This window comes from Hypanus sabinus, chromosome 10 (assembly GCF_030144855.1).
Source record: "Hypanus sabinus isolate sHypSab1 chromosome 10, sHypSab1.hap1, whole genome shotgun sequence".
NCBI lineage: Eukaryota > Metazoa > Chordata > Chondrichthyes > Myliobatiformes > Dasyatidae > Hypanus > Hypanus sabinus.
This window is the reverse complement of record NC_082715.1, coordinates 117673804-117687256: the sequence shown is the minus strand read 5'-3', so window position 1 is coordinate 117687256 and position 13453 is coordinate 117673804. Positions and strand designations below refer to the sequence as shown.

General features: G+C 39.8%; 1 protein-coding gene across 1 annotated transcript; it reads left to right on the top strand.

The window, feature by feature from the left end:
* The first annotated feature begins 13007 nt into the window (after positions 1–13007).
* Positions 13008–13175, top strand: LOC132400334 (cytochrome b-c1 complex subunit 10-like). The gene has a single exon (XM_059981291.1). The coding sequence runs from the start codon at positions 13008–13010 to the stop codon at positions 13173–13175; it is 168 nt and encodes a 55-aa protein (XP_059837274.1).
* Positions 13176–13453: the final 278 nt, after the last annotated feature.

Here is a 13453-nt window from a genome sequence, read left to right as displayed (position 1 = left end):
TAGCTGTTAAATAATGTCCCTGTAATTCCTCTCAGATTGTCCTAGTAGTTTTGAGGCCCTTATAGTTGCAAACATTACTTGGATTGTTGCTTTTCAGAAATTGTCACATTAACCACAGTGAATAAATCTAGCTAAACACTTTACTTCATCTTCATCTTATCTAAATAAAACATTATTTCATTGACAATCAATAACGCAAGAAACACTGCTTTTCGAGCAAGAGAAAGATTTAAAGTAACAGGTTGGAAACTTTAATAGAACTGAGAAAGTGAGAAAGCAAATTTCAGCAGCAAAGAATGTAGGGGAGCGTGATAGGTGGAAGGAAAGGGAATTCCTCTGATGGGGTGGAAAGATGTTGACGTTAAAGGGCTGCGAAGTTTCCTTGATTGTGTAAAGTGTTGTTAATTTTGTACAGTCTGGGTAATGTTGTATAGTCTGACACACTGGTATTCCCTATAGACCAAAGCTAATTGCCTCAAACCTGCCGACAAGTACAATACTTACTTTCTTTTTTCAGAGAGTGAATGTCAGTTCAGAAAGACTCAATCAAACCACCCAATCAGTGAACATCAGGCCATGGTCCCCCATAAAATCACAGACTTCTTTTCCTCAAGAGATATTCCTGCCACAACTTCCAACCTTGCAGTGTCCCAACCTTGCAGAGCGCCTTTCCACCTGCTACCAAAGATCCACAAGCATAATGTCCAAGATCCACTGCTTCAGTCTTGTCTTACCTCAACTTGCTTCTTCCTACCTTGAGACCAATTCCTCTCCCCTGGTCTAGTCCCTTCCCACTTGAATCTCTGAAACTTAGGAATACTCTGCTACCTCAACAGTTTCCAATTTCATGGCTCTAACTGGTTCATCTACACCAGGGATGTACATTCCCTTTACTTCTCCACCCCACATTAGGAGGTTCTGATCATCCTCCTTTACCTCCTCCAACAGATGCTCAACCAGTTCCCCTCCAACAACACACTCACTGCCCAAACCTGTCTTCACATTCAACAATCTTTCTATCAGCTCCACTCACTGTCTCCAGATCAAATGTTTACCAATCAGCAATCACACACTGCCCAAGCTGTGACTGCTTCGAGAATTTCATCCCTGTTGCAGCCAATTTCCACTCTGCTCTCCCTGTCACATTGTCCATCTCTGACTCCTCCCTTCCTGTTCTGGATCTCTCTGTCTCCATTGCGGGGAATGGGCTAGCCATTGACACCTACTACAAACCACAGGCACCAGCAACTACCCTGTTTATAGTTCTCTAAACCCTGTTGACTGTAAGGACTCCATTCCATTCTCCCAATCTCCACACCATGCCTTCCTGTCTAATACTGTGGACAGAGCTCTTCCCACATCACATTTTTCAGCACTTGTTCCCAGCTTTCAATGCCTCGGTGCTTTCTTAGACACCCCATAAATACTGTCAGTGAAACTGCTTCCACAAGTCTTTTCAGCAATAGCAATAGCAATAGCAATAGCAGGTTGTAGGTTTTACACTCTCTGAGTAGATAACAACTCCCTCAGATCCCATCTAAATCTTTTACTCCTTAGCCTATACCTATGTCCTCTATTTTTATCACATCTCCTCGGATCCTCAACACCCCCACCAAAAAGCAGAAAATATAACTGCACTCTATTATATCGATACTCCACGTAGTTTTATATACAGATCCTCTTCAAGTTATAGTAGAATTGTTTCTCACCAGAACAGTTCACAAGTTGGAACTATAGCTTTGAACTGAGTTTCCACAAGGCAGAAAGAGCTCGCCGAGATGTGTTCTCCCATTGAAAAGGTCAGAAGCAGTTTAAATTTCATTTCCCCATTCCTAGTAATAAAGATGATATTATCTAATCTATCTCGAGCCTATCTGCTGGGGAAGACATATATAAAGAATTATAAGGGATATAGATAGGATAGGCTGCAGGAATTTATTACTTTTGCCAGAGGTGAATAAAATTAGAAGGCATTCATTTAAGTTAAAGGGTAAGAGATTGCAATGGAATCTGATGTGGAACATTTGAACAGCATGTCTCCAGTTGGGATTCACAAAAAGCTTGCTTGCTAGAATGTGTTCTTGTTAGTTTTGATGTGGCAAAATTCCATCCAGTGTCAAGAAGTCCACCTCTACCCTGCATCAGCTGAGAAATCCATCCTGCAGATTTCCCAAATAGGCTGTACATAATTCAACATTCATTAGTTGAGAAGGATTACCCATATGCACCCTTGCCCTCCTCTTGAAGGAAGACAGGCCTACGTTTTCCTGCATCTCCTCATAAATGAAACATCCCCACACAAACCCTCTCTACTTTGCAGCCTCTCTAGCATGATCACATTATTCCTATGTGCCAAGGTGTCCACATTCTAACGTCTGTTTGTTCCTCCCTTCCACTAGCTCCAACAGCATTCTCACGTTCCTTCACAGTTTCTTTCAGCATTTTGAAGGGATTGCCCCATTCTCAACTCACAGGTCTGCTCTCCCATCCCTGCCTACTGCTGCTCATGTCTGACAATTTCCCATCCAACTACAGGAGGTGTAACACTTCTCCTTTCATCTCTTCCCTTCCCTTCGTCCAAGAACCCGAACAGCCTTCCGACAAAGGGCAATAATGCCCTTGCTCTTCTCCCAATCGAGTGTACTACACTTGGTGTTCACAATGTGGCTTCCTCACCACTGCAATAACCAAGCACACACTGGATGCAAACTTTGTGCAACACTTGAGCAAAGGATCCTGTCACGAGTCCTACACCAAGTAACTCCCAACAGAGGGCAGCAGTCATACACAGGAAGGAGGTTTTGAACATTGTACTCTTGGAGTTCATCTGTCTCAGGGGAGGATGATGGGGAGATGCGGTAGAGGGGGGAGAGGGAGGAGAGAAAGAAGGAAAAAACTGAATTCAGAGCCTCCAAATAGGGAGCGATCTCTGCTTCTTATTGTCTGGTACTGACTGTGATACAAGCCCAGAATGGGTATTGCAACTTGAGCAAACAGGAAAGAGTTCATTTAATTTAATTCTATTTTTTTCAATATTTATGCTGAATTAGTCACTTTGTGACTGAGCAGGAAAATGAAGACTATGGAAGACTTGCTAATGAACTCAAAAAGAAACTGGAAAACGACCACCGTTCTTTTCACCACAGTCCTATTTTCATTGGTTGGTACAACAAAGCTGGACACGTGAAACTGTGTTTTGTTGGGAAATGAAACAGAATTGTTCTCTCAGAGGCTCTAATACTTATAGATTTTAAACAGTGAGATGTGCTCAACTCTGTTATCAACTTTAGTGGTTTCCTTCCTGGAATAACGTGCATTTCGGTGGCGTAATGAAGTAAAATATCTCAGGGTGATTAATGTTATGCACATTAGATTTAATTCTGCATGTCTGCCATTGTTGGGGTTTTCAACAAGCCTTGTGTGCTCTCATGGCAATTGTCAGTTCCTACCTCCCACCCAGATGCCTGCAAGTACAGGGAACTCACACTTCACTCACAATTAACTAGTTGAAACATAGAAACATAGAAAATCTACCGCACAATACAGGCCCTTCGGCCCACAAAGCTATGCCGGACATGTCTTTACTTTAGAAATTACTTAGGGTTACACATAGCCCTCTATTTTTCTAAGCTCCATGTACCAATCCAGGAGTCTCTTAAAAGACCCTTTTGTAGCCGCCTCCATCACTGTTGCCGGCAGCCCGTTACACGCACTCACCACCCTCTGCGTAAAAAATCTTACCCCTGTCATCTCCTCTGTACCGACTTCCAAGCACCTTAAAACTGAGCCCTCTTGTGTTAGCTGTTTCAGCCCTGGGAAAAAGCCTCTGACTATCCACATGATCAATGCCTCTCATCATCAAACCAAGTGTCCAAGGTGAGGCTTTCTTTCCCTTTCATTCATTGTATTTTGCATTCACTGCAAATTACAACTAATCATTCTGATGAATAATTCAGTCACTCTAATGAATTATTCCCACCGAAGGTCCCTACTGATTGTCTAGTGCCCAATAGTCCTGGTTGTGGAGCTGTGTCTCCATGTCACTCCCTGGATGAAATATGTTGGGGAATCACATGGTCTTCCACCCTCACTTTAACCACACATTCGGCTTTGATACTGACAGATCCAAATGTTCTAGATAGAGGAGGCTGCCGGTCTATTTAATATTATTAATAATTAACTGCCCTCTGAATTCCAAGTAATTTCCCAGTATCCAGGGACCTATCAGTTGTGCTGAGAAACTACACTGGACAGTAAGAGAGAAACACTTACTCAGCCAATAATAGGAAGCTCCCTATTTAAACTTTGCTGGTGAGAAACCTGGGAATCTGAAGAGAGAGCTATCAAGGCAGAAATATTTGTTCAAAGTCTCCACACGGCACAGTTGTATATGGGTGGGTGACTTCTCTGGGTAACAGAATTGATCACTCTGAGAATTTCCCTCTCCTCTTTAAATGATTTGAGTACTTATTGAGACTGAGATTGTTCTGAACACAGATACAGTGACATTCTATCTTCACAATGGGACAGATTCTCTGTGTGTTCACCAAGCAGAAATCAAAAATATGAAAAGAGCTGACTGGAAATGGGAAGTGCTGGGTGCACTGAGCACTGAGGTTGTGCTGGATGAAATCCTGGAGGTGTCAAATAGGTCTCACTCAGAGCTGGTTCCAGGTTGAAATATAAAATTGTAATTTAACGCTTAAACTGTAGAGATTGTATTTAAACCATTTATAAACTATTATTGTTGTTACCACTTCATCTTCCTCATTCACTTTGCTGTCCGTTGAAATATAATGGAATAGAATGTGTGAAACACTGGGTGCTGCAGATCAACTCATTTGGGAGAGAGGCCTGTTCATGGACAATTGCTGCTGTTAACAGGACAACTGCTTTCAGATGTCCTTAGGAAGCTAATAATCAATTGTTTTTAGAGTCTTCGTGTTTTGCTTTGCATCTTGCTGGGAATGTGTTCTCACTGTGAAATAAAGAGGTGATGCATCACAACACTTGGTCTCCATTTCAATTCTTACTCAGAAACAGAACTGGTCATTGGTCATATCAGTAGATCACAGTTAGCAGCTGGCAGTGCAGGGAAGAGACATGATATGAAACACAATTGTGGAGATACATAATAATGTTAGCCTCTACTGCATGACTGGTGTACAAATGTCAGTAAGTCTCTCTGGTTTTGTACACAGCTTAGTGAGATCATACCTCAAATACTGTGACTAAAAGCAAAAAAAAGTATTGTTTTCATGAAAGATCTACAGAAAATAATGGAGATACTGAAATACCAAATGCACGTTCCAAACTGGCAGTGGCCTTACGAGAAAGGAGGACCTTCTGTTGGAGAATGAGGCAGTCCAAGTGACAGGAGTGTCAGTGGGGATCACTCTCAGACCAGTAACCATAATTCTATTAGTTTTTAAGTCCTCATAAGGACGAATGTAGTCATCTACAGTGTATGTGGAGCTACTAGGGACAGGTGAGGTCTTAAGTTAATAGTTCATACCCGTATTTTCTGTGGAAAAAGACACAGAAGCTAAGGAATTAAGGGAAATGAATAAGATTTCTTGGAACTTTTCTACATTACAAAAACTAGATGCTGGTGATCTTAAAGCACATTAAGATGGGCAAATTCATGGGTCTTATGAAAGCATATCCTAAGATCATAAAAGTTCAGAGTGGTTCATTAGTCCTAGATTGCGGCAAGGTAAATTTGAAGGCATCAGATGTGGACTTGCAAAGGTTGACTAGCAGAGACTGTTTGCAGGGACAGCTGGCAGGTGGAAGGCTTTTAAAAGTGAGATATGAAAACTTCAAGACAGCATGAGGACCTATTGGAGAGAAATGCAAATTTGGTAAAGAGCCCCAGTTGATACTAAGGCTCTTGTCAGGAATAAAAGAATATGACACATATAGGCAGCTATATAGGGTCGAGTGAAGGCATAGAGAGGTACAAGAGATTGATGACTTCCCTAATGAGGAATATCAGTAGGGCTTAAAGAGATCATGAGGTAACTCTGGCAGTTAACATAAAGAGGAATCCTAAGAGTTTCCATAAGAATACTAAATGCCAAAGAGTAACTAGTGGGAGAATAGGTCATCATAAGGTCAGTGTGGTTATCTATATGTGGAGCCATGAAGGATGGGTGAAATCTTAATGTAATAATTCTTACCTGTATTTACCATGAAAAATTGCATGGAGGGGGTTCCGGTGACGTCATCATTGAGAACGTCAACTTAAGTCACTAGCTCCTCCTGAAAAATGCATATTAAGCCCCGTTAACCCATCAAATATAGTATTTTTCAAAAGTATTTGAACTGATAAGAGGGGCAAGAACGGGGAAAAAGAATGGTAATAAAAACAGAGACACTGCAAAGCCTGCGGCCGAGAGGAGTGCAGCGAGCAGCTCTCCTACCTGACCGTGTGCTAATGAGGCGGACGCTGGGCCTCGTTCAAGTGAAGCGGTGAATATGATCGAAATTTTGAAAGATATAAGGGAGTTCCAAAAAGATATAAAACAGCAGCTACATGATATTAAGTCAGAGCTCACCAACATCAATCAAAAAATAGCAGTGGCAGAGACTCGAATTGAGGAGATGGAAGATCGTGTTCGAAATGTGAAACAGATACTGAGTGAGACGATAAAAATATTAAATCAACAAGAAGGTAAACTGCTTGACCTGGAGGGAAGATCACGGCGGAAAAATATCAGAATATACAACGTTCCTGAAGGAGCGGAGGGCTTGTCTGTGACGGAGTTTGTCGGAAAGTTGCTGCGGGAGGTGCTGGAGCTTCCCTCGACTATCGATCTGGAAATTAAGAGAGCGCATCATGCGCTCATCCCGAAGCCTACCCGAGATAGAGCAGATAAGCCACGCTCAATAATAATTAAATTCCTTTGATACAGTACCAAGGCGGAGATTCTACGAAGGGCCTGGGGTAATAAGAGGGTGTTTTTAGATGATAAATTAATATATTTCGAACAGGATTACCCCCCGCAATCCTGCAGAAACGTAAAGGATACTCTGAAGTAAAGCAAATACTAAAGCAAGAAAGAATTAGCTTTCAAACTCCATACCCTACTAAACTTCGAGTGTTTTATCAAGATGGGATCCAACTATATCAGACAGTGGGGGAGGCGACTACAGACATGAATGCCAGAGGGTTGCGCATCAGCGTGATCAAACCGAGGGAAAGCCTGGCAGAGGAATTATCCTGTTCTGCTTGGGAAATAGTGCGAGAATCCAGAAGGCAAGATACGGGAGGAGGCCGAGAGAAGTATATCAGGAAGAGACTGGGAGTTTTCCAAAGACAGCCTTCATCCCCTCCAGAAGAGCCATAAGCTTTGGCTCACTTTAAAAATGTTGAGAAGCTAAATGGAAGCAAAAGTAAACGGTGATATACCTATCTCGAAAAATACTTATTATAATGTGGATTTTATATTACTTAGTTGTTATTCTTTAATCACTCATTTACTCCTTTTTCCCCACCAAAATGAGAATACATATACGTGTGCAACACACACAAAATGCTGGTGGAACGTAGCAGGCCAGGTAGCATCTATAGGGAGAAGCGCTGTCGACGTTTCGGTCCGAGACCCTTTGTCAGGACTAACTGAAAGGAAAGATAGTAAGAGATTTGATAGTAGGAGTGGGAGGGGGAAATGCAAAATGATAGAAGACCGGAGCGGGTGGGGTGAAGCTGAGAGCCAGAAAGGTGATTGGCAAAAGGGGTACAGAGCTAGAGCAGGGAAAGGATCATGGGACGGGAGGCCTAGGGAGAAAGAATGGGGGAGGGGAGCACCAGAGGGAGATGGAGAACAGGCAGAGTGCCGGGCAGAGAGAGAAAAAAGGGAGGGGGAAATAACTGAATATATCAGGGATGGGGTAAGAAGGGGAGGAGGGACATTAACGGAAGTTAGAGAAGTCAATGTTCATGCCATCAGGTTGGAGGCTACCCAGCCGGTATATAAGGTGTTGTTCCTCCAACCTGAGACTGGATTCATCTTGACAGTAGAGGAGGCCATGGATAGGTCTTCTCCTATCATTTCCCATTTTCCCCTCCCCTCCTACTTTCAAATCTCTTATTATCTTTCCTTTCAGTTAGTCCTGATGAAGGGTCTCAGCCCGAAACGTCAACAGTGCTTCTTCCTATAGATGCTGACTGGCCTGCTGTGTTCCACCAGCATTTTGTGTGCTGCTTGAATTTCCAGCATCTGCAGATTTCCTCGTGTTTGCCATATATATGAGTGCATGTAATATATATGAATGTATAGATATATATATATATATATATATATATATATATATGTGTGTGTGTGTGGTGTGTGTGAGCATATATAGGAGGAGTACACAGGGAAATCTTTTCTGTGTAATGGTTCACTGACTTTTGTGAATACTGCAATGGGGGTCCGCAACTCACAAGTAGGAGGAGTTATCCCCCACAGCTAAACATTTCCTCTAGCTCAACGCAGGGTCATCTACCAGAGACCTCAGCCTTGGAATCACACATTCGTTGACATTTTTGTTTTTATTTGTGTTTCTTGGTTCTTATTTGTTCAGGGAATAGATGGATTAAGTTTTATTCTGCAAATTTCAATGATATATTGACAGATAAATACAGATGGCCAAGGACAAAGTAAAATGCATTTCTTTTAATGTCAATCAAACGTAAGAGAATTTTATCCAAAATGAAAAAAGGATCAAGCCCATGTTGTATATTTACAGGAAACTCATTTAAGTGATAATGAGCAATAGAAAACTAAAGAGAATGGGATTCACTAATTTGTTTTTCTCCTCATATAAATCAGGACATAGGAGAGGAGTTGCTATTCTTATCTCAAGTAAGCTAAATTTTGAAAAAGTATTTGAAATGGAAGACAAAGAGGTCAGATATATTCTGGTAAGGAGGAATATAGATGGATATTCGGTTACTCTATTGAATATATTTGCACTCCCGAGAAGTGATATTGGGTCCTTTCAGAAAATTACTGATATTATGGTAGCGGAAACAAAAGGTCTCCTGATATGTGGGGGAGACTTAAATTTACAATTACAACCAAACTTAGACTCTTCCAATAGAAAAACTTATGAAACAAAATCCTTACATAAGAAAGTTAATAAATTTTTTGAGGATGTTGTTTTAATTGATATATGGAGGGACCTTTACCCCAACAGAAGGGATTACTCTCATTATTCTGCTCCACATTCTGTATATACAACAATAGACTATTTCATAACATTTGGAAAACACAAAGACAAAATAAACACCTGTGGAATTGGGACAATAGATGTAAGTGACCATGCACCTATATACTTATCTGTTGATTTTGAACTACAACTAAGAATACTATTTGGAAACTAAATTCAAGTCTACTCAATGATCCATACTTTAAGGAAGAAATTAATAAAGAAATTGGTCTCTACTTAGAATTTAATGATAATGGAGAGTTTTCACCCCCCATTTTATGGGATACTCTGAAGGCGGTCTTAAAAGGGAAAATTATAGCGATATCTTCATATAAGAAAAAAATAAGGAATAAAACATTAGAGGAATTACAAAATAGGCTGAAGGAACTAGAGAAAAAACACAAATTGAATTTGGCAAAGGATACATTAGGGGAAATTTAAAAAATTAGGAATGTAATTAATAGTTTGTCTATGCAAAAAATCAGGAAAAATTTAATGTTTCTGAAACAGAGACATTATGAAAGTGGATCAAAATCTGTGAAAATACTGGCGTGGTAACTGAAAAAAAAAGATAGCTGAAAATACAATTCATAGAATTAAGGACCCAAGAACGAAAATGATCAAAAATAAGCTATGTGAAATTCAAGAAGCTTTGAAGTGTTTTACAAAACTCTATATTCCGAAGTTCCAGGGGGAAGCATAACCCAAATTGACTCCTTCTTGAATTCTCTTGAGTTACCCACTTTAAACGAAGAATAAAATAGAATGATGACTGCTGACATAACTGAAGTTGAATTAAAAACTGCAATTAGTAGGCTTAAATCAAGCAAGTCACCAGGATCAGATGGGTATACAGCAGAGTGGTACAAAGAATTTAAAAATGAGTTAATTCCTGTTTTACTCCCCACATTGAACTGGGCTCTAAAAAAGGCACAAATGCCACCCAGTTGGAAGGAAGTGATAATCTCAGCTATACCGAAAGAAGGCAAGGATAAAATGGAATGCAGGTCACTTAGACCAATATCCGTTCTTAATGTAGATTATAGATTATTTACCTCCATCATGGCCAAACGGTTAGAGAGGAGTTTCTACCCATACTGATTCGTAACGATCAAACAGGTTTTATATGACAACGCCAAACACAAGACAATATACGAAGGACACTTCACATTATGGATCATATACAAAAAAAATCGAAGCAATAGTGTTAAGTATGGATGCTGAAAAGGAATTTGATTCGGTTAATTGGAATTTTCTTTCCAGAGTTTTACATAGATTTGGTTATTTATCAATGGATATTTATCAAATAGTCTTACCCTAGAAAGGGGCATGAGACAGGGTTGTGCATGGTCACTGCTACTTGTCACGTTATATCTGGAACGATTAGCTCACTGCATCAGACAAAATGAAGATATCAGGGGAATTACTATTAAAGGGACAGAGCATAAATTGGCTTGTTACGCGGATGACATTTTGATCTATCTAAGGCAACCAACATACTCTTTACCTAAATTTACCTACTTTTGAACAATATGGGCAATTATCAGGATACAAGATCAACATAGATAAAACCCAATTACTTTCATATTACTACAGGCCACTAAGAGAAATTGAAGGTAGATATCCCTGGGCATGGCAAACAGAATCTTTCAAATATATGGGCATCATTATGCCAAAAGATTTGGCAAAATTATCAGAATGTAATTATCAGCCTTTATATAAAAAATTAAGGAAGATATGACAAGATGGAACCTGATTCCTTTTTTCAGTCTCAGTTCAAGGATTGAGTCTATTAAAATAAATATACTGCCCAGACTGTTATATTTCTTTCAGACCCGACCAAAAGAAATTAATCAAAATCAATTCAATGAATGGAACATGATGTTATCAAGGTATATTTGGCAGGATAAAAGGCCTAGAGTTTGTCTCAAAACTTTGCAATTAGCAAAGTAAAAGGGGGGATGGGGCCTACCTACTCTTAGAGATTATTATTTTGCAGTACAGTTGAGAGCTGTGATATGTTGGTGCAACCCATCATATGACACTCAATGGAAAAACATTGAGGAGCGGGTACTTCCCATCCCCATACAAGCAATTTTGGCTGATAACAACCTGCAAAGGTACATAAATAGTATTGATAACCCATGGATGAAATTGACTCTTAAAATATGGAAGAATACTATAAAAGAATATAATCTAGATGGAGATATTGCAATTCTTAAATGGTGTGCATATGACTCGGATTTTACATCAAATAAATTGGATGCTAGGTTTAAGGACTGGACAGCTAAAGGAATAACAGTTCTTTGCAACATAATGAAAGAAGGAACACTGGTCAGTATTGAAATGCTTAAGGAGAAACATAAGAAAAACAAGAGTTTTATCGGTATTTACAGACATGACAATATGTTAACAAGAAGCTTAAAAATGTAACCAAGGCAAGTACATGCTTGATAGAGCTATTTAGAAAAGCATATAATTCAGATAATGGTAGTAGAATCATTTCAAGCATGTATAAGGGGTTGTCAAATCTTAAAACACATTTGACTTCATACATTAAAACAAAATGGGAGAAGGAAGGAGGGATAATTATATCTGAGGAAGAGTGGACAATAATATGGAGGTATCAATGGAAGTGCACCAGTTCACAGAAATGGAAGAAGTTTGGATGGAAAAACTTGATAAGATATTTTATTACACCCTCTCAGAAATCCCATTATGATAGTGATGCACCATCAATAACTCCCTCTGAGACGTGGTCGAGATATCGGCTTTTATTGACTGGAAGAAAGAACAAGCAGTAGTTGACCACCACACTACATCCTGGAGAATGAGGGCCAGGCTCAGGCCTCAATCGCCTTTATACCGGGGTCTGTGGGAGGAGCCACAGGAGCAGTCAGCAGGGGTCGTGTCCAGACAGGTATATGTAGTTCACCACAGATAGTAACCTCCCTGTTTGCTGGAGAAATTGTGGAAATCAAAATACAAATCATTATCATATTTTTTTTTTGGGACTGCCCTGTTATCAAAGACTATTGGAGGGGGATTCACAATGCCCTACAAGACATCTTTAAATGTGAAATGCCCTTAGAGAGTAAGACCATAGATTTTGGATATATACCGCAAGAATGTTTGAAATGAGATAAATATTTAATGAATATACAGTTGGTGGCTGGTAAAAAGACTCTTCCTGGGAAATGGTTATCACAGGAGAGCCCAACTTTAAATGTATGGATGAAAATGACAATGGACATTTACAAAATGGAGAAGATAACAGCATCTGTTAATCATAACCTAGATCAATTTGATTCATACTGGGAAAAATGTTATAACTACATAATGCCTCATAGACCTGCTTTTATTCTCACAAATCAATGAATATGTTGTAAAAACAAGATCACTCCCTACTTGTACATAGTTTTTTCCTTTTCTTTGTTTTTTCTTTCCACTCTTTTCTATAAGTGTATACCTCAGATAAATACTATGTGGAGAATTGTGACATATATGATTATATGATATATGTGTACAATGTCTGAAATACAATTTATGGAAATGTTTGTTTGAAGATGAACTTCAATAAAAAATAAATTACAAACAAAAAGTAAAATTGCATGGAAGCCAAGGAATTAAGGGATATGGATAAGGATGCCTTGGAACATATCCACCTTACAGAAAGCATGTGCTAGCAATCGTAAATTGGAGAATGGGGAACAAAAGCTTAACAACTAACATTTTCCATTACGGCTTTCCAATTGGCAAGTATGTGGGCCGGCAGTCGGTCAATCGGGAGGGCACGAACAGCCGCCGGGATGCTGCAGCGAATTCTTGGGCCCAGACATGGGCAGCTGCTGAAGATCTGGATTCCAACTATCAGTACATGGGGAGCTGTGGCTGGTGTACTGCTGGTCTACGCTACAGATTGGAAAGTTGCAGTTAGCTGTATCCCATGTATGAAAGGAAAATTCAAGAGTGATTGAAGATTATTGATGGATTTAAGGGAATAATCGGACCAAGTCCGATCGTGTGCAGTTTTGGTCACCAAATTACAAGAAGGATATTAATAAGATTGAAAGAGTGCAGAGAAGGTTTACAAGGATGTTGCCAGCTCTTGAGAAACTGAGTTACAGAAGAAGGTTGAATAGGTTAGGACTCTATTCCCTGGAACGTAGAAGAATGAGGGGAGACTTGATAGAGCTATATAAAATTATGATGGGTATAGATACAGTGAATGCAAGCAGGCTTTTTCCACTGAGGC